Here is a 16,687-nt window from a genome sequence, read left to right as displayed (position 1 = left end):
TGAGCGTGTCGGGGCAGGAGGGTGGCAGTGCGCACGCGGCCGAGTGTCCTCGCACGGCGCCGGTTTTCACCCGCGCCTGGGAGGGGCGGCCGTCACCCCGGAAGCAGCACTCCAGGGGGAACGTGTGGCCCAGACCAAGGCCGTTTCCAGGAATGACGCCGCTTTTCCAAAAAATGGCTGACGACGTACAGCGCACGTGCAGATGGGGGCGCGGGGCGCGCAGCCTCAGTGCAGGCAGCGGCGCGCTGGGCAGCGAGGACTGGAGACAGGGCTCGCTGCCTGGGGCCCCACCGCAAGCGGCCGCTGGTCTCGGATCCTGACGGCTTCAGGATGCCGTCCCCTTAATGGCGTCAGCAGGAGTTTGTGTTGAAGCAGCACTTGGGTTTTTCCCTAATGGCCATGATGAAGCATAGTCTCAAGTATAACCTCACAGGGGAAACCAGAGGTGTGTGCACAGCTGCCTCGTTCCTACAGAGCCTTTGGGGGGGGTTGTGTGTGGCCACAGCCTTCCCTGGTGGTCCTCGCGCTGCCAGCAATGACCAGTCCTCGGCCTGTCACTCAAGTCCAGCTAGCGCCAGCCCGTGGGCAGGTTTCCACACCATTTCCACAGAGCAGGTCCCGGGCTGGGCACCTGGTCCGGGCCTCTGCGGGCAGGTCGCGGGCTGTCCCTGGTGGCCGGTGCATGCCAGACAAAGACGCAGCCTTAGGCAGTTGTCTGGGGGCTGCTCGGAGCCCAGAGCTCCGGGCGCCTCCACGGAATGCTGTCGTGTGACCTCTGACCCACGCTGCCTCTTCGCAGTTTCTCCGGATCTGCGCCGACCTCTTCCGCCTGGTGCCCTTCCTGGTGTTCGTGGTGGTGCCCTTCATGGAGTTCCTGCTTCCGGTCGTCGTGAAACTCTTCCCCAACATGCTGCCATCCACGTTCGAGACGCAGTCCATCAAGGTGAGGGGTACAGGGGGGGCGCTGCTGCAGAGCCTGGCCCCGGCGGTCTCCGCGGCCGCACAGCCGAGGCGCACACTAGGGCGTCAGGGGCCGGCATGGGCCTCTCAGTCCAGCCAGCTCGGGGCCAGGCCACTCCTCCTCAGACGGGTTTCACACTACGGCTTCGGGAGCCCAGAGCTCTGCAAGCCTCAGGGCGAGACCCATTCCTGGGGTGGGACCATCTCGGCCCGGGCGCTGGGTGCCTGGTCACTGGGGTCTTCCGGGGACATGCGTGCCTGACTGTGTGTGTGTTGTCCGCCTCTTTGGTGCCCCCCCGCAGAGGTGAGGCAGGCCCCACACCGCAGGCCGTGAAGCCCAAATCTGTTGGGGGTTGGGGGACAGCGGGTCTGGGAACGGGAGCTGGGGGGGAGGGTGCCAGCACCCCCCGGTGAGGGGCCGCATCTCAGGGGGCACAGGGTGAGTAATGGAAGCCGGGACTCCGTTCCGGGAGTGCAGCGTCCTCTCTCTGCCCCGCAGGAGGAGCGGCTGAAGAAGGAGCTGCGGGTCAAGCTGGAGCTGGCCAAGTTCCTTCAGGACACCATCGAGGAGATGGCCTTGAAGAACAAGGCGGCCAAGGGCAACGCCACCAAAGACTTCTCCGTGTTTTTCCAGAAGGTGCCCTGTCGGAGCCCTTGTGGCGTCGGCCCACTGGTCCCGAGTGCTGGTTAGAGCCTCGGGCTGCCCCGCCTCGTCTGGGGAGCGGTTCCCACTTGCGCTCTGCGCCTTCTGTACTGTGTGGGACAGGAGAGGTGCCCCCGGCATGTGGTGCCTGGTGCCGGGCGGGCTTGTCTAGGAGGCTCCCCGTGCTCAGTGAGGTCAGGCCTCTGCCCCAAGAACTTGAACCTGCTGACTTTCAGAGTTACTTGCTTGTGCCTCGACTTCGCAGCAGCCCTGGGGGAGGGAGTTTGGCAGACGAGGAACCTAAGGCCCTGTGGGTGTGACAAACTGGGGGGTCGAGCAGAGGAGGGGATGGGCAGAAGGCTGCTCCCCAGCCACGTCTGAGGTGGCGAGAGGGTGGCAGGGCCCCCTGCCCAGCAGTGCGAGGCCCGTGGCCCCTTCCCAGTCGGCAGCCTTGGCCCTGCAGGTCAGTCAGGAAAGGCGTGGGCCCGTGCGGGCAGCCCACGGCGGGCGCTCCTTAGAGGGCAGCTCTGGCGTTGGGCGTGCAGGGTCCCGGGCATGTCCAGCCATCCTCCTGTTTCCTTGTGGGGCGAGCAGCTCGGGGCTGCAGGGTGCCGGGGACATGCCCCACTGAGAGTGATCCTAGGCTGGCTTCTGCAGATCCGAGAGACGGGGGAAAGGCCCAGCAACGAGGAGATCATGCGCTTCTCCAAGTTGTTTGAGGACGAGCTGACCCTGGACAACCTCACGCGGCCGCAGCTGGTGGCACTGTGCAGGCTGCTGGAGCTGCAGTCCATCGGCACCAACAACTTCCTGCGCTTCCAGCTCACCATGCGGCTGCGCTCCATCAAGGCCGACGACAAGGTGGGCGTCCTCCCGGCAGCGGCTCTGGGCCACCTCGAGCGGTCGGCGGCCAGGTCGCTGGGGGCCCTGGCACTCCCGGGCCGTGGCTGTCCAGCGTGCGCGCACACGCGTGTCTACTGGGCCCAGGGCCGGGGCCGCGCAGCCCGCGCGGTCTCCCAGTGGCGTGGCGCGGGAGGCCTCCCCGTGCTGCCAGGCGCCCACGGAAGCCGTTACACTCGCCTCGTGCTCGTCAGCCGTCGCTGAGCCGCCTGCCACCCCAGACCGCCCCGCGGCACACCCCGTGGCACGATGGCCGACTTCCTGAGCACGGTGACCTAGAACCCGGCGGCGGGCAAGGGGGCGGGAGGTCGGGCAGGCTGTGGCCCGCAACCTGACTCTCCCAGGGCTCGCTGCCCACTGCCAGGCAGCTAGCTGCACTGTGCACCCCAAGTGCGCTTCCTCAGGGAGGATTCAGGGGACACCCCTGCTTCTCTAAGAGCTTTTCTTGCCTTAAAATCTGCAGCATCTGGTATTCCGACTTTTTACGTTGAAGCTTCTTGAACCGTTTTATCTACAACGTGTGTGTGTGTGTTTGAGTGCAGCCTGACGGTTTCTGCCTTTTGCCTGCAGTATTTATACATAGTCCATGCTCCCCTTGGCCCCCCTGTTTGGGGGTGGGGCACTTAACCTTCTTTCCTGTCCCCTTTTGGCTGAATCCAGTCCTTACTCCACGCCCCGCCGCCTTCATGGTGCGGCCGGCCGTCTCCACAGCAGACCCGTAGGGGGACGCGCTCTTCCCCGCCCTCCCGCGCCGGCACCGGCTCTGGAGACACTGGGCCCAGTGCCCCACGTGTTTCCCACCCAGACGCCCCCTGCCCTTTAGCCCCCCCCGCCCCCCGCCCCAGGACGGCCTCCCTCAGCTCACTCGCGTGGGTGTCTGACCTCCCTGCCAGTCCCGGGGCGTTCCTGCCAGGCACTGAGCTCCCGGCTCGAGTCCTTCCTGGACCGCAAGGTGCTGTGCTGTGGCCGTCAGCCGGGGGGGCCCGTCGTTCGGAGGTGTCGCCGCCCCTGGCAGCAGCCGAGGTTTCCTTCGGTTTGGGGCTGAGCCGCGCACGGTGAGAACGTGCCTGGGCGTGTCTGTGTCCGCAGCCGCCCTGCTCACTGATGCCGGCGCTTCGGTCGTCACGCCGAGTCCTCCCCGCCCTCCCGTCCCCGAGCCTGCTCCCCGGCCCCGGCCCCGGCCCCGCCGCCCGGGCTCGCCTCCACCCCGGCGTCCATCGGGCCTTTCCGCTCCCGCAGCTCTTCCCCCGTGTCTGATTAGTCAGAAACCCACTGCTCAGTCCTTGGTTTCCACCCTAGAAGCAGCTTTTTGGGTTGTTTTTTGTTTCTTTCAAGATCTCAGTTCCCAGGTAAAACTGGCCTCTTGCTCCCTTTCCTTGAAAGTGGTTCGCGTCTGGTCATCCCGTAACAGTGACCTGCGGGTCCTCCTATTCTCTCAGGTTGGTTCGTTTGTAGTGTTTAGCTGTTTTGAACACAGACATTGTAAACAATGCTAGAGGTTCTGGGTGGTGACGATTTCCGGGGGCCCCCCGAGTCCGCTCTGTTTGGAGAGGCCGCGACCCCCATGGTCTTACGCCACACCGGGGCTGGGCCTGCGGCCCTGGTTTGCTCACCCCGCAGGGCGCCGCGCACAGCGCAGCCGGAGGCCCTGCGCTCGGCCCTCGGCCCTGCCCTCTCGTCGTGAGGCCTGACACCAGCGCTGTCCCCGGCAGCCCCTTCTCCCTGGGCCACAGCCCTCAGCGCCGTCTGCCTCGGTGGCCCCCGACTCCTGCCGTCCTCGCCTGGCATGTCTCCCCTGCTTAGCAGGAGCCTCTAGCCTGCACCCTCAGCTCCACGAGTTAGCAAATGCCACTGGGTCCCCCGGCGGCTCACAGAGGGACAGCTCGCGCCTCCGTGGTTGCCTGGTCCGTCCCGGTCCACAGCATCTCCCTGCCCCAACGCCTGGTCGTCTTTGCTTTTCGAAGCCTCCACACCTGGGGCGTGTTGCCTTTTCTTGTCCCTGGCTTTTCCGGTTGTCTCGGTGGAAGGTGGTGAGCTGGAAACGACCCCGCATCACAGCTGTGAATACAGATTATCTATCACTGGGTCTGTGTAAGGACAGAAGGGACCCGTCTCGGGCGTGTCATGAATTCTGGCCAAGAACACCCGCTCTGCTGGAGCGCGGGGCTGGGCGGGCCATCCTCTCCGCGAGGGCCAGTGTGGCTGCCCACCCCAGGAGAGGCTGCTCGAGAGCAGATGGCCTGGGGTTGAGTGCCGACCACTCACTCGCCTGTGCCCTTGGACGAGTCATTCCCCCGCAGAGCGCCTCAGATCCCGATGACCCGGGATAGCAGCCATGGCTCTGCCATCATGCAGGCGGAGAGGGCGCGTGGTCCTCTGGACGTGGAAGACTGAGATGCGGGCGGAGGCCGCGGGTCTCCCCGGGCAGCGCAGTGGGGGCTTTGTGCCTCAGAGCCCAGCTTCGGGCTGAAGGAGCGGGCAGCCCCGAAACGCTGACAAGAACGGGAGGCCGCTCTCTGCCAAAGCGCAGGAGGGGCCCCTCGCCGGACAGAGCAGTCCAGCCGGCACCGCTGCGCTCCGGTCTGATGTCACGAGGAACCCCGGCTCCCGCGTCACGTGCGACAGTGAGGCCCGCACCCCACCGGACAGCCCCAGGAGCCTCCCTGCCCGCTCTGGGGGGTGTCAGCAGGGGCCTGCTGGGAGCCAGAGACCCCTCCCCTCCCAGCATGGGGGACACACGCACGTCTCCCCCAGGGGTCTTCTGAGGCTGAGCAGGGTGCCTGGCAGGAACAAGGCAGCACCCCACCTGTCCCGGAACGTACTTGGGGTGCAGTTATGGGTTTGGCTGATGGCACAGAGAGCTAGTGGCGGCGACAGGAGCCTGTCGTTCACAGGTCCCCACAGACGGGCCCAGCACCTGCTCGGGGATGCACGGACCCGACACACCCCGGCCAGGACGCAGGAGCGGGGGAAGGAGGGGAGACGGGACTTGGCGTCATTACCAGTGCAGCGGGTGTGGCCCGCCGACGTTCTGGGCTGGGCGGGACGTGAACGCGGGTCAGGGCTTGTGGTCGGCAGATCCGGGGCAGGACCGCCATGCGCCCACGAGAGCCGGGCCGCGGGGACACGTGGAGAGCTTTGGCGTCGGTTCAGATCGGCAGAGCCGGGTCATCGGCTACAGAGTCTGCAGGAGGCGGCTGGAACGCTGCCCCTTGAGCCGCGCCACGGTCGGCGCCAGCCAAGACGGCCGGCGTCCCAGGGGAGAGCCTGGGTCTCGGGACGTCTGTCCATGCCGAGGCCAGAAGGGTCCCAAAGCGGCTGACAGCTGGTGAGCGGACGCCAGCTCTGAGGGCACAGGTTAAAGACGCCGCACGCGACCTTGACGCGGCTCGTGAAACGCTTGCGCCGCAGTGGTGGGGCCACGTGGCCGTGCGGCCTCCGCGCAGGAGGGCGGGACCGAGAAGGACCCGGCGGAGCCGGAGCGCGGACCCGACTGAGCGCGGGGGCTCTGCGGCCGAGCGAGAGGGCAGAGGGCGGGGCAGTGAGCTGGGGGTGGGGGGGACAGTGGCACGTACCCATCCAGATCCCAGAGAGGAGGTGATGACCGGAGCCTCCCTCGGCCACTGGGGCCGCCACAGGCCGACACGCATGTGGCGGGGGATCCAGGAGGGCTGGAGACAGGACGGGGCTGGACAGTGCTCCAGGGGACGGGCCGAACACGTCCCGAGTGCAGCGAGAGACACACATCTGTAAACCTTGGAAACCGCCTGATTCCCAGACAGGAAAACCCCAAAGAAGTCCACACCACAACACATCATAGTCAAAGTAACGAGCACTTAAGGACAAAAGTAATTTTCAAAGCAGGGAGAGTGACATCTCGCCTACAGGAAAGACGACGGACGGCAGTGAGTTTCTCGTCGGAAGCCGCGGACACCGGAAGGAAGCGGAACGATGTTTTTCCTGTGCTAAAAAACCTGTTGGACTCGTGTGTGCGGGAGAAACGTCCAGGAGCGAGGAGGAAACCGGACCTCCGAGGAGGGAGCAGTGAGAGCTGTATGGCCAGCAGCCTGCCCTGGAAGAGCCCGAAGGAGGTTCCGTGGACAGAGGAAGTCGGAGGAGACGTGGACCGCGAGGCGGGAGGCCGCGGCCGCAGCCGCCGTGGCGCGTCCAGCAGGCCGTCCTGCTCCTCGCGTCGGCGGCGGCCTGGAGCGCCTGGCCGTCCGTGTAAGCGGGATGGAGACGCTCAAGGGGCACCAAGGGCGGTGAGGTCCCTGCGGCTCCCTGGGCCTGGGGCCGTGAGGACACTCGCTCCGGGGCGGGCTACTCGCACCTGTGCAGCGCCCCGAGCCGCCCCCGGAAGCGCCAGAGCGGAGGCTGCGGGGCCCAGCCAGCCCACGGGGAGATGGGGGCCAGATCGTTTCGTGAGCATCTGAAACTGGGGACAGCCCGGGGGGCCCTCTGTGGACGGACGGTTAAAGCCGGGCGCGCGCACCACGCAGCGCCGCCGGCACGCAGAAGGCGCGGCTTATCGACAGGCCTGCCCGCCGCGCGGGTCTGTGGAGTCCCGAAAGTCACGGGCTCCAGCGACGGTTACAGAAACGAGACCAGATCGGTGGGTGCTGGGGTTCAGGGCGGGGGTGTGCAGAGGGCAGCGTGAAGTCCTGGGGGGGTGCAGAGGTTTCCCGCCTGACCTGCACAGGGCGGCGACCTGGTAAGGATTTGTGAGACGTCACCCCGGGAGACACCCAGGAACTCTAGTGGTTACAAACACGTCACATCTGTCGTCATCTCGAGGTAGAAAGCTTAAGAAAGCGGGCAGCGGCCTTCCTCACGGGACCGCTGAGGTTGAACGGGGTCGAATGGGGTGCGGGGCGTGGGGAGGCGTGGACGCCACCTGGCGCAGACGAGGGGCTCTGCGTCCTCCCCCTCGCCCCGGCCCCTCCACGCCGCGCTCCGTCCTCGTCTCTGGGGCTCCTGGTCGCTTTTCCCTCAGGCTGAGATGGGCGGGCGCGAGAGACTTTGGCTAAGGCCAAGAGACACGTCAGGGCCTAGGGTCGCCCCTGCCCTCGCCCTCCCCCCCCATCTCGCAAACCCCAAGAGTACCGAGGGGGCTGGGGCAGAGTGCACGGATCCCGCAGGTGCCCGACCCCTCCCCCGCCGCCAGGACAGGCAGGTTCTTGGGCTCCCTGGGGGGGTCCTGGCCATCACGTGCTTCCCCAGGCCCCCTTCCCTATCAGACGGGCCTGTCCCTACAGCCCGAACCTGAGGCCTTGCCGTGGTGGTTCTGTCACTCTGCAGAGCACGTTGGGAAAGTGGGCGGCGCTTAGACACGCCGTTCCCAAGGGCACGAAGGTAAGTACCATGAAGTTCTGGTGGCCGCTCGAGAAGTAACGAGTGGGCTTTCTTCTGCAGCTGATTGCTGAGGAAGGGGTGGACAGCCTCAACGTCAAGGAGCTGCAGGCGGCGTGCCGGGCGCGAGGTATGCGGGCGCTGGGCGTCACCGAAGACCGCCTGCGGGACCAGCTGAAGCAGGTGCGTGGCCCAGGGGCCTGCCCTTCCGCCAGGCCCACGTGGGCTCGCCGCGGGGCGCTCGAAGGAGACGAAGAAGCCCCGGGGACTGGTGGGCGGCAGCCGCCTCGGCCTTCAGCTCCCATCTGGCTGGGGCCCGGTCCCGTGACTGCCACAGAGCCCTGCGCTGGCCCTCTGTGAGGACTGCTGACAGTCCTCGCTGCTCACGGGCAGCGGCAGCGTCCGAGCTGCCCCTCTCCAGGCGCCTGTGGGCAGACGAGGACTAGGTTAGCTCCCTTCCCTGGGGCCTGGGCCGTCTGGGTGACGAGGCCCCGGGCCAGCGCCGGCCAAGCCTGCTGTGCGCTCAGGTCCCCCACCACAGCCCCACTGGCCCTGGAGTGAGCCTGGCCTCGGGAGGCGGCACACGGCAGCTCAGTTTTCCCATGGGAGGCACAAAGCCTGCAGGGCGCCAGCCGGTTCCCCTCCAGCCGCCGGTGCCGCCGGCGTCCCCGCCATGGAGGCAGAGATGGTCGGGCCACTTCCCCGCTGACAGAGGTGGCCCCTCGGCCTCCACGTGGCTCTCTGTCAGGTCCCGCTCTGCAGCCTGCCTCCCTGGGCCTGCCCGAGTGTGCTAGGCCTTCTCAGAGTCCTTGGGCATGTGTGCGGGCCCCCAGGCCAGGGCTCTGTCCGCAGGCGCTGGGGGTCCCCTCCGCTCCTCTCACCTCTGCTCAGCAGTTCCTCCCTGCTCTTAGAGTTTCTTCTCCTCTCACCTCTTTCCCTGGGCCCAGTGTTTGCCCAAACGTCATCAGGGTCTCTTTGTCACTAAAGTATCCTGGAACGGTGTCTGGCCCGGAGCAGGTTTGTAAAACCTTCCACGTGGGCTGAATTCACAAACGCTACCCTTGGAGTTTGGTGCGGTTTCTGAGTGAAGAGCTTCACCAGCAGAGTCTGGCCGTCTGGCCTGGGGCTCCCGCACCCTGGCGCCTGGCGCAGGCGGGCAGGTGCTCAGCCCTCGGCATCTCGCGCTCAGCTCTCAGGCGCGGAGCCGTGAAGCGCAGCGGTAACTCGGCCTCCCGGGGATTGGTGGGGATGCGACCTGTGACCCAGTGGAACCGTCTGCTCGAGTCCTGTCGCAGAGGTCGCCGCCCATCCGCCCCGCCCCCCGCCCCGCCGGGCCAGGGCAGCGAGGGGGACTGTAGGGCCAGCCGCGAGGCTGAGGCCAGCAGGCGAGGCTGGGTCTCGACCTCCCCTTCTCAGTGGCTGGAGCTGCACCTGCACCAGGAGATCCCCACGTCACTGCTCATCCTGTCCCGGGCCATGTACCTCCCAGACACCCTGTCGCCCGCCGACCAGCTCAAGTCCACCTTGCAGACCCTCCCAGAGATCGTGGTGAGTTGCTGGGAGACCCCTCCTGCACTCGCTCTGAAAGGGGCCCTCTCGCCGCCAAGGGGAGGGGCCGCGGGAGCCCAGGCCCACCCACTTTCTTCTCCCCTGCGCGCAGTTCCCCTGACATGTGACCTTCGGGTGCCCGGAGCTGTTTCCCAGTGGTGCGCCCTGCCCCCTTTGAAGCCCGGCTGGTGACAGCAGTCAGAGGCAGCCAGGGAGCTATGGGGCCTCGGGTGGTGGCTGCGTGCGCTCGGGCCCAGGGCTCGCTCAGGTGTCTGCTCTCTGAAGGCGAAGGAAGCGCAGGTGAAGGCGGCCGAGCTGGAGGGCGAGCAGGTGGACAACAAGGCGAAGCTGGAGGCCACGCTGCAGGAGGAGGCGGCCATCCAGCAGGAGCACCGGGAGAAGGAGCTGCAGAGGCTCTCCGAGGCGGCGGTGAGTGGCTGGCGGGGCTCGGGGGCAGGCTGTAGCGCGCCTGCTCTGCCGTCTGGAGAAGCGGCCTCACGGGCCAGTGCCTGCGGCTCCGGCCTGGCCGGGCGCAGGAGGGCAGCAGTGCTCGGAGGCGAAGGCGGGCCTGGGGTGCCAGGGACCCGTCAGTTGGCTGGCTCGCTCTTGGCCCGGGTGCCGGTCAACACAGTGGGGCCTGCCGAGAGCCCAGCCCGGGCTGTGGGTGGACGGCTGCTCCTGACACGCATGACCGCGACGTGTTCCCCTGCAAGTCACAGGCCACCGTGTGTGGCCGTCAGGAAAGGACTAAAGAGGGCGCACGAGCCGGACTGCTCACGGGTGCCCTGGCCGCCCCGGACACACCAGGGCGCACGTGCGCGGGCGCGTGACTGTGGCTTTTGGAGTCGGACAGCGAAGCCTCGCGGGGCGCGTTGGCCGCGGCCGGCTGGTCGATGGGTGTTTCCGAGTCCCAGCGGTCACGCCACAGGCCGGCGGCATGTCCGTGCGGGACGCCTCGGGAAGGCCGCGGTGCGGTGAGTGTGCTGAGCCGGCAGCGGCCTTGTGTTTCAGAAGGAAGTGCAGCCGGAAGTGGCCGGAGCTGGCCCTGGGAGACCGGCGGCCGAGCTGCAGCCGGAAGCGCCCGAGGTGGTCCTGCCGTCCGAGGTCCTGAAGGACACTGCCCCCGTCCTGGAGGGCGTGAAGGTAACGGACGCCTGCCTTCCCCCCGGAGGGGGCTGAGCAGCAGGGCGAGGGGCCAGCTCGCGGACAAAGTCCCTGAGAAGACGCGCGGGAACAGGGAGCCACTGCGAGGTCCTCGGCAAGGCCCGTGGGGAGCTGGGCCCGGGCGCCTGGAGGGCGGAGTGACGTCCGCATGGCAGGGTGCTCACACGTCGCGTCAGCCAGACCAGGTGCAGGGGGGAGCTGCCCTGCTCCCTCCGCGGAGGTCCGCGTCAGGCACACCCCCCCGCAGCCTGCGAGGTGGGGGTGCTCGTCTCCAGGTGGCCTCGCCGTCCTGGGGTGCTGCTGCCGTAGCACCCCCTCTGTCGGGAGCCCTCAGGTGTCCTGGGGCAGGGGCACCGGGGTGGAGCGGCGTCTGGGACGTGCTGTGGGGGCAGGCGTTGACCAGCCCCACGGCCGTGTCCCTTCAGCAGCGGGAGCGGGAGAGAGACCAGGGTGGCCGCTACGTCGGGGTTCCGCGTGAGGCCACGGAGGGGCCGCCCATGCGGCCGAGGCCGAGGCCACCGGGGGGACGGGGCGTGTCTGGAGGAGGGTGCGCTGAGGGCCAGCGGACGCGGCCTGCGGAGTGAGCCCTGCTGGGCAGCGCGGGGTGGTCGGTGGCCGTGGCCATGGCAGCGGCGGCGCCAGGAGGAAAAGCCGCAGCGCCGAGGCCTCGGAGGAGCCAGGCCCCGGCCACCAGGTCCCTCCCCTCGAGCGTGGGAAGCGATGAAGCTCGGAAACGGGCGTGACCGGACACGGCGTGACCACCGAGGCAGCGCGGTGGGGGGCGGGGGGGGCGGCGGCTCTCCAGAGCCTCGCGGGCTGCTTTTGGCCACTGATGTGTCCTGGGGCAAGCCTGGTGGGCCTCTGCTTCCCTCCACTGATGGCCTTCGGGCCGTGGGGGACGCCAGGGCCACGCCTGGGACACAGCCCAGGGGACACACGGGAGTGAGCGCAGGGTGTGCCTGGCGCGTCGAGGCCAGGAAGAGGGGCTTCCGGGAGCCCGGCCGAGCTGGCCCCAGAGGGCGACCTGGGAAGGGTTAGTGCTGTGTTTAAGGTGGCGTGGGCAGGGACAGCTGAGCAGAGCTGGAGGCTGGCCGGGCCCGTGAGGGCTTCTGGGAGAAGGGGCGCCTTTCCATAAGTGGGGCTGGGGGGCGGGCTCTCACAGGCAGGCGCATCCCATTTCCAGTGGGTTAAAAACTTCAATGTGGAAGGACGTGGAGAACTCACAGGACAACTTGGGGCCTGAGGATTGCCAAAGATTCGTCAGCAAGAAAAACCTTTGGAAAGTTGGAGCGAAGGCCTGGGGGTCACTGGAAAGACACCGTAAGGGGCAGGAGGAACACCGGCCCGTCCTTGGGGCCTCACGGGCCTGGGCTTCACTGGGGCTGCCGTCTGTCCAGGGGGAGGGAACCCGAGCAGCTCTCTTCCTGTAAGGAAACCGAGTTCGTAGCTGAAAACCTTCCCAGGAGCCCCAGGCCTGCGCAGCTGCCCCGGGGAAGTTACAGGGACGTCCACGTCCGGGCGACACGTCCCAGGGCCGCACGGTCCTGGCGGGAAGTGGAGAGAAGGGACCCGTCCCACTTGTTTTGAGATGAGCGTCACTTAACACCAGAAGCGGGGAGACGAGGAAACACGGACCCGCGTCTTTCGTGAGCACAGGCGTGAAAATCCTCAGCAGACGTGTAGCGCGTCAAACGCAGGCAGGCTCCTGTGGAAAGGGTGGCGCGTCGTGGCCCCATGGGCTCTTCCAGCGAGTGAGAACGTCGGTCAGTGTGACCACCGCCCCCCAGCCAGGAGGAAGCCGAGCGTGACCATCTCGGGGGGCGTGGGGAGAGCGCTGGTCAGGCCCCAGCGCCTGCGCCGGAGTGCCCCGCAGTGGGGGGGCCGCCTCAGCGGACGGAGACACTGGCGCCCGCACAGCGGATGGTGCGGCGGCCGCGCTCGCTCCTGTCCTCACGGCAGCTCCGCCAGGACGGCCGGACGCGGGACCAGCGGGACTGGGCGGATGGTGGCGGCGGCGGGACCGTCTGCCGGCATTCGCAGGGGCCCGGAGCTCTGGAGGCAGGCCACAGCGACGTCCGCTCAGTCAGCGGCTCGGGGGTGCGTGGGACACGCGCCAGGACCTGGGCGCCGACTGCCGCTGACTTCAGGGCCGGGAGCGGGGGAGGCGTCTGCCTGTGGGCACGGCCACTTCCCGACTTCCCGACGCTGGTGCCCTCCCACTGCTCGGGGGCTTCTCAGCCACCCCGACCACAGCAGCCTCTTTCCCGAACGTTATATGCACGTTCAAAAGGCCTAGGAGAGCCGAGGGACGGACGGGCAAGTCTGGTGTGCCCGCTTAGGGCAGTCCGGGGCACACCAGGGCACGGGGGCCGGGCGGGGGACGGCGGACCAGGCGAGCTCCCGCGGCCTGACCAGCCTGCTCCGGTGCGCGTCAGCTCCCAGCAGTGCGGGGGTGGGGGTCACGGGGCACAAGGAAGCTTGGGGGTGACCGAGGTTTCTCTCAGCTGGTGCTGGTCTCCCCCGCGACCCGTGTCAGGTGGCACGTTCGTGGCGTTCCCTGCGCGGGGGAGAGCAGGGCTGCCCGAGCACGAGCTCGCGGCCTCCCGTGCAGCCCGAGGCCCCGCCGTGCCCTGGGGCCGGACGGCGCCCAGCTTGCCCCTCATCCCGGGCTGTGCCGCTCCCCAGGAGGAGGAAATAACCAAGGAAGAGATCGACATGCTCAGCGACGCCTGTTCGAAGCTGAAGGAGCAGAAGTCGTCCCTGCTGAAGGAGAAGGAGGAGCTGGAGCTGCTGAAGGAGGATGTGCAGGACTACAGCGAGGTGCGGGCCGGGCGTGGGGCGCGGGGTGCTGGGCGTGGGGTGCTGGGCGCGGGCTGGGCCGGGGCGCGGGGCGCGGGGTGCGGGGCGCGGGGTGCTGGGCGCGGGCTGGGCCGGGGCGTGGGGCGCAGGGTGCTGGGCGCGGGCCGGGCGCGGGGCGCGGGGTGCGGGCTGGGCCGGGGCGTGGGGCGCGGGGTGCTGGGCGCGGGGCGCAGGCCGGGCGCGAGGCGTGGGGTGCGGGCTGGACCGGGGCGCAGGGTGCGGGGCGCGGGGCGCGGGGCGTGGGGCGTGGGGTGCGGGCTGGGCCGGGGCGCGGGGTGCGGGCTGGGCCGGGGCGCGGGGTGCTGCCGCCAGGTGTCCGACGAGCCGGCCAGGGGCAGTCCGGGCGAGGACTGGTCTCGGTTTCAGTCGGCGCCCGCCCTGCAGCCGCTGCTGTGGGCCGCTTGCTCCCGGAAGCTGGCCCCTCTCGCCTGCATGTGCCGGGCACCTGTCTGCTTTGGTTTTTTTGAACACACGAAGGTATCAGAGGAACAATCTGGTCGTTTGACAAGGGAAATCTTATTTTCATTCACAAGTCCCCGAAAGAGACTTCTTTTTTTTCATAGTTGATTCTTTAATTTATTTGAGGAAAACCTGTTTTTTTGGTTTACATGTAGTACTCTCTGACCTGGTTTAAAAGAACTGTGCTTTCAGAGCTCTGCTGGGGAAAGGTGCCTCCCGTCGAGGTTGGTGCCGTAGCTTGGCCTTTCCCGGCGCGACCCTTTGCTCTGCAGGGAATCGGCCTTCTCGGCCCCCTTGGTGCTCCGCGGCGAACCTTGCTAGGGCCAAGCCGGCGGCAGATTTAGGAAGACACCTGCCATTCCCTGATTCTTTTGTCCATTTACTTAGTCTTTGAACAGATATGAAGAAAGTTGAGGTTCAAAACGGATTCCATTCCCCTTGCCACAAAACACTTGAATTTGCAAATTCAGACACATTCGTGTGCGAGAGACCAGCGCGGCTGTGCCTGCCAGCAGTTAGTGCCTTGGCACCACTGGGGCCGGGCTGGGTTCAGGGCCTCGCTGGGCGGCCGGGCTTCTAACACCCAGATGGTTTCACTAGGACTTGCAAGAGATTAAGAAGGAGCTTTCGAAGACTGGCAAGGAGATGGAAGTGGAGGAGTCCAAAGCCAGCAAGAGGCTGACCAGGAGGGTGCAGCAGATGATCGGGCAGATGGACAGCCTGGTCGCGCAGCTGGAGGCCGCCCAGCAGGCCGGCAAGCTGGGCCCCACTGCCCAAGCCACGCCTGAGGGGTGAGTGTGGGGCTCAGCGCCTCTGACAGCCCGGCTCTCCGTCTGGGTGCCGGCCGCCCGCCCCCCGCTGCCCAGTGGTTCTGGCCGAAGCCCAGACACATTGCCACTTCTCCATGGTCATCCTCCTGGGAGCTCAGCTCCCCCTCCTCGTGCTCCCAAAGCACATGCCGCAGCCACAGTCACCGTGTCCTTCCCAGCCCACTCCTCCAGGCTGCCGGCTGGCTGGCCCTTCCGGAACGTGCATTGGCTCACAGCGCCCCTGGAAGCCCATGTCCCCCCTCTGCCTGCCATACCTCCCGCCCTCCAGCCTCAGCCACCCTGAGCTCTGCTCCCCTCACGTTGTTGGGCCCCCTCCCACCTCCTTCCTTGCCCTGAACCCTGACACACACCAGGTACTCGGTGGTGGCTCCTGTGTGAGGGCCATCTCTGCCCTGGCGCACCCCAGGTGCCTGGGAGGCCAGCGGCAGCTGCAAGGGCGTGAAACCACCCGCCAGGCGGTCACACCCAACACTGGGCACCCTGGGGGCCAGGCTCTGCCGTCCCCAGGTTGCAGGCCCTTCACCCCCAGACGAGGTCAGCACCCCTCCGGGGCTGACCCGCTGTGTGGGCTCACCTGCCCGCCCGCCCTGGTCAGCGAGCAGCACGGCGCACTGGCCCAGGGCTCCGTCCTCGCAACCTGCGGCGCAGCAGCCCCTTGAGGGACCGTCACACACGACCGCGGACCACGTGGTGCTTCCTCTCTGTCCCCGAGGGGCACGGGCGCCTGAGGCTGGGGGGGCCTGCCCTGGGGAGCCCGGGAGGCAGTCGCGGGCCAGCTGTGCCACACGCAGGCTGTCCCTGCAGGGAGACCGTCATCAGCGTCAGCGAGCTCATCAGTGCCATGAAGCAAATCAAGCACATTCCAGAAAGCAAGCTCATCAGCCTGGCCTCAGCACTGGACGAGGACAAGGACGGCAAAGTCAACATCGATGGCCTCGTCAAGGTGGGTGACAGGCCCGCGCAGGGTCGGCGGGGCCTCACCCAGGGCGCCTCGGCCTTCACTCTGCGTGGTGAGACCGTGTCTCGGGAGCAGACACTTGGCGTCTCCTGGCCTCCTGCGGGGCGCTGGCCAGTCTGGTGGCAGGGCGGCTGGCACGTGCAGACCCCTCAGGGGAGCTGTGTCTCAGCTGATGGGCAGTTCTCAGAGCCACGTTGTGGGGAGGGGGCATGACAGCCGACGCCTGGGAGGTGACCTGGGTGGCACACTCTGGGTCAGGAGGCATGGGCCGGGGGCCCGCGGTCACCAGGTCTGTGGGCCGCAGGCCGTCCTGACAGCCCACATCCGCCCAGCGGGAGCGTCATCACCTTGCCAGTGCAGGGGCTGGCAGGGCCGATCCCATGTCGCCTGCCCTGTCCAGGGGCCCTCCTTAGTGGACGGCAGCTTGGTGTCCATGCCCTGGGGAAGCCACGGGGAGGGAGCTTCCTCAGGGGCCTTTGTCCTGAGCAGACCCCCAGCCCCACAGGGTGTGACTCCACAGCCTTGCTCTGCTGTCACCCACCTTCCGTCTCAGTACTGGGCCCTTGGTGGCTGGTCACCTGGCCTGGGGCTTTGGAGCCTGTTGGCCCCTCGGGGGTGGGTAAGAGTTTGTTGCTTTGCGGACTAGGGCAGGGAAGGACCCTGGGGCCTCCCTGGTGGTGGACAGTGTATTGTGCAGGTGCCAATGGCTGTCTCAGCTGGTGCTCAAGGACACGTCCTGAGTCCCTTGTCCCTTCCCGTGTGTAGGTGATCGAGCTAGTGGACAAAGAAGACATTCACATCTCCACGAGCCAGATGGCCGAGATCGTGGCCACGCTGGAGAAGGAGGAGAAGGTGGAGGAGAAGGAGAAGGCCAAGGAGAAGGCGGAGAAGGAGGCCGCCGAGGTGAAGGGCTAGCCACCGCCGCCGCCCTCCCGCGTGAGAGTGACTGCCTTGAGGTGCTTCTTAGCGACAGATCTGATACGTTGTCTGGAATAAATCAGAAACTTCCATAATCAA

The 16,687-nt window shown here is 67.4% G+C and overlaps 1 protein-coding gene across 3 annotated transcripts in view; it reads left to right on the top strand.

Moving 5' to 3' along the window:
- Nucleotides 1-16,687, top strand: part of LETM1 (leucine zipper and EF-hand containing transmembrane protein 1) — a 31,166-nt gene extending 14,479 nt beyond the window's left edge. The window contains exons 4-14 of one of the 3 annotated variants that reach the window (XM_016159266.2): nt 800-943; nt 1,460-1,597; nt 2,261-2,464; nt 7,916-8,035; nt 9,269-9,400; nt 9,686-9,829; nt 10,415-10,543; nt 13,250-13,384; nt 14,483-14,673; nt 15,517-15,655; nt 16,436-16,687. In XM_016159266.2, coding sequence (XP_016014752.2) covers nt 800-943; nt 1,460-1,597; nt 2,261-2,464; nt 7,916-8,035; nt 9,269-9,400; nt 9,686-9,829; nt 10,415-10,543; nt 13,250-13,384; nt 14,483-14,673; nt 15,517-15,655; nt 16,436-16,585 — 1,626 coding nt within the window. In that variant the 3' untranslated portion in view covers nt 16,586-16,687. Of the gene's footprint in view, nt 1-799; nt 944-1,459; nt 1,598-2,260; nt 2,465-7,915; nt 8,036-9,268; nt 9,401-9,685; nt 9,830-10,411; nt 10,544-13,249; nt 13,385-14,482; nt 14,674-15,516; nt 15,656-16,435 lie in introns of all 3 variants that reach the window. The other 2 variants (XM_016159265.2, XM_036227403.1) reach the window with 2 other exon arrangements.

Source organism: Rousettus aegyptiacus, unplaced genomic scaffold (assembly GCF_014176215.1).
Source record: "Rousettus aegyptiacus isolate mRouAeg1 unplaced genomic scaffold, mRouAeg1.p scaffold_m13_p_10, whole genome shotgun sequence".
NCBI lineage: Eukaryota > Metazoa > Chordata > Mammalia > Chiroptera > Pteropodidae > Rousettus > Rousettus aegyptiacus.
This window is presented reverse-complemented; position numbering and strand designations above follow the sequence as displayed.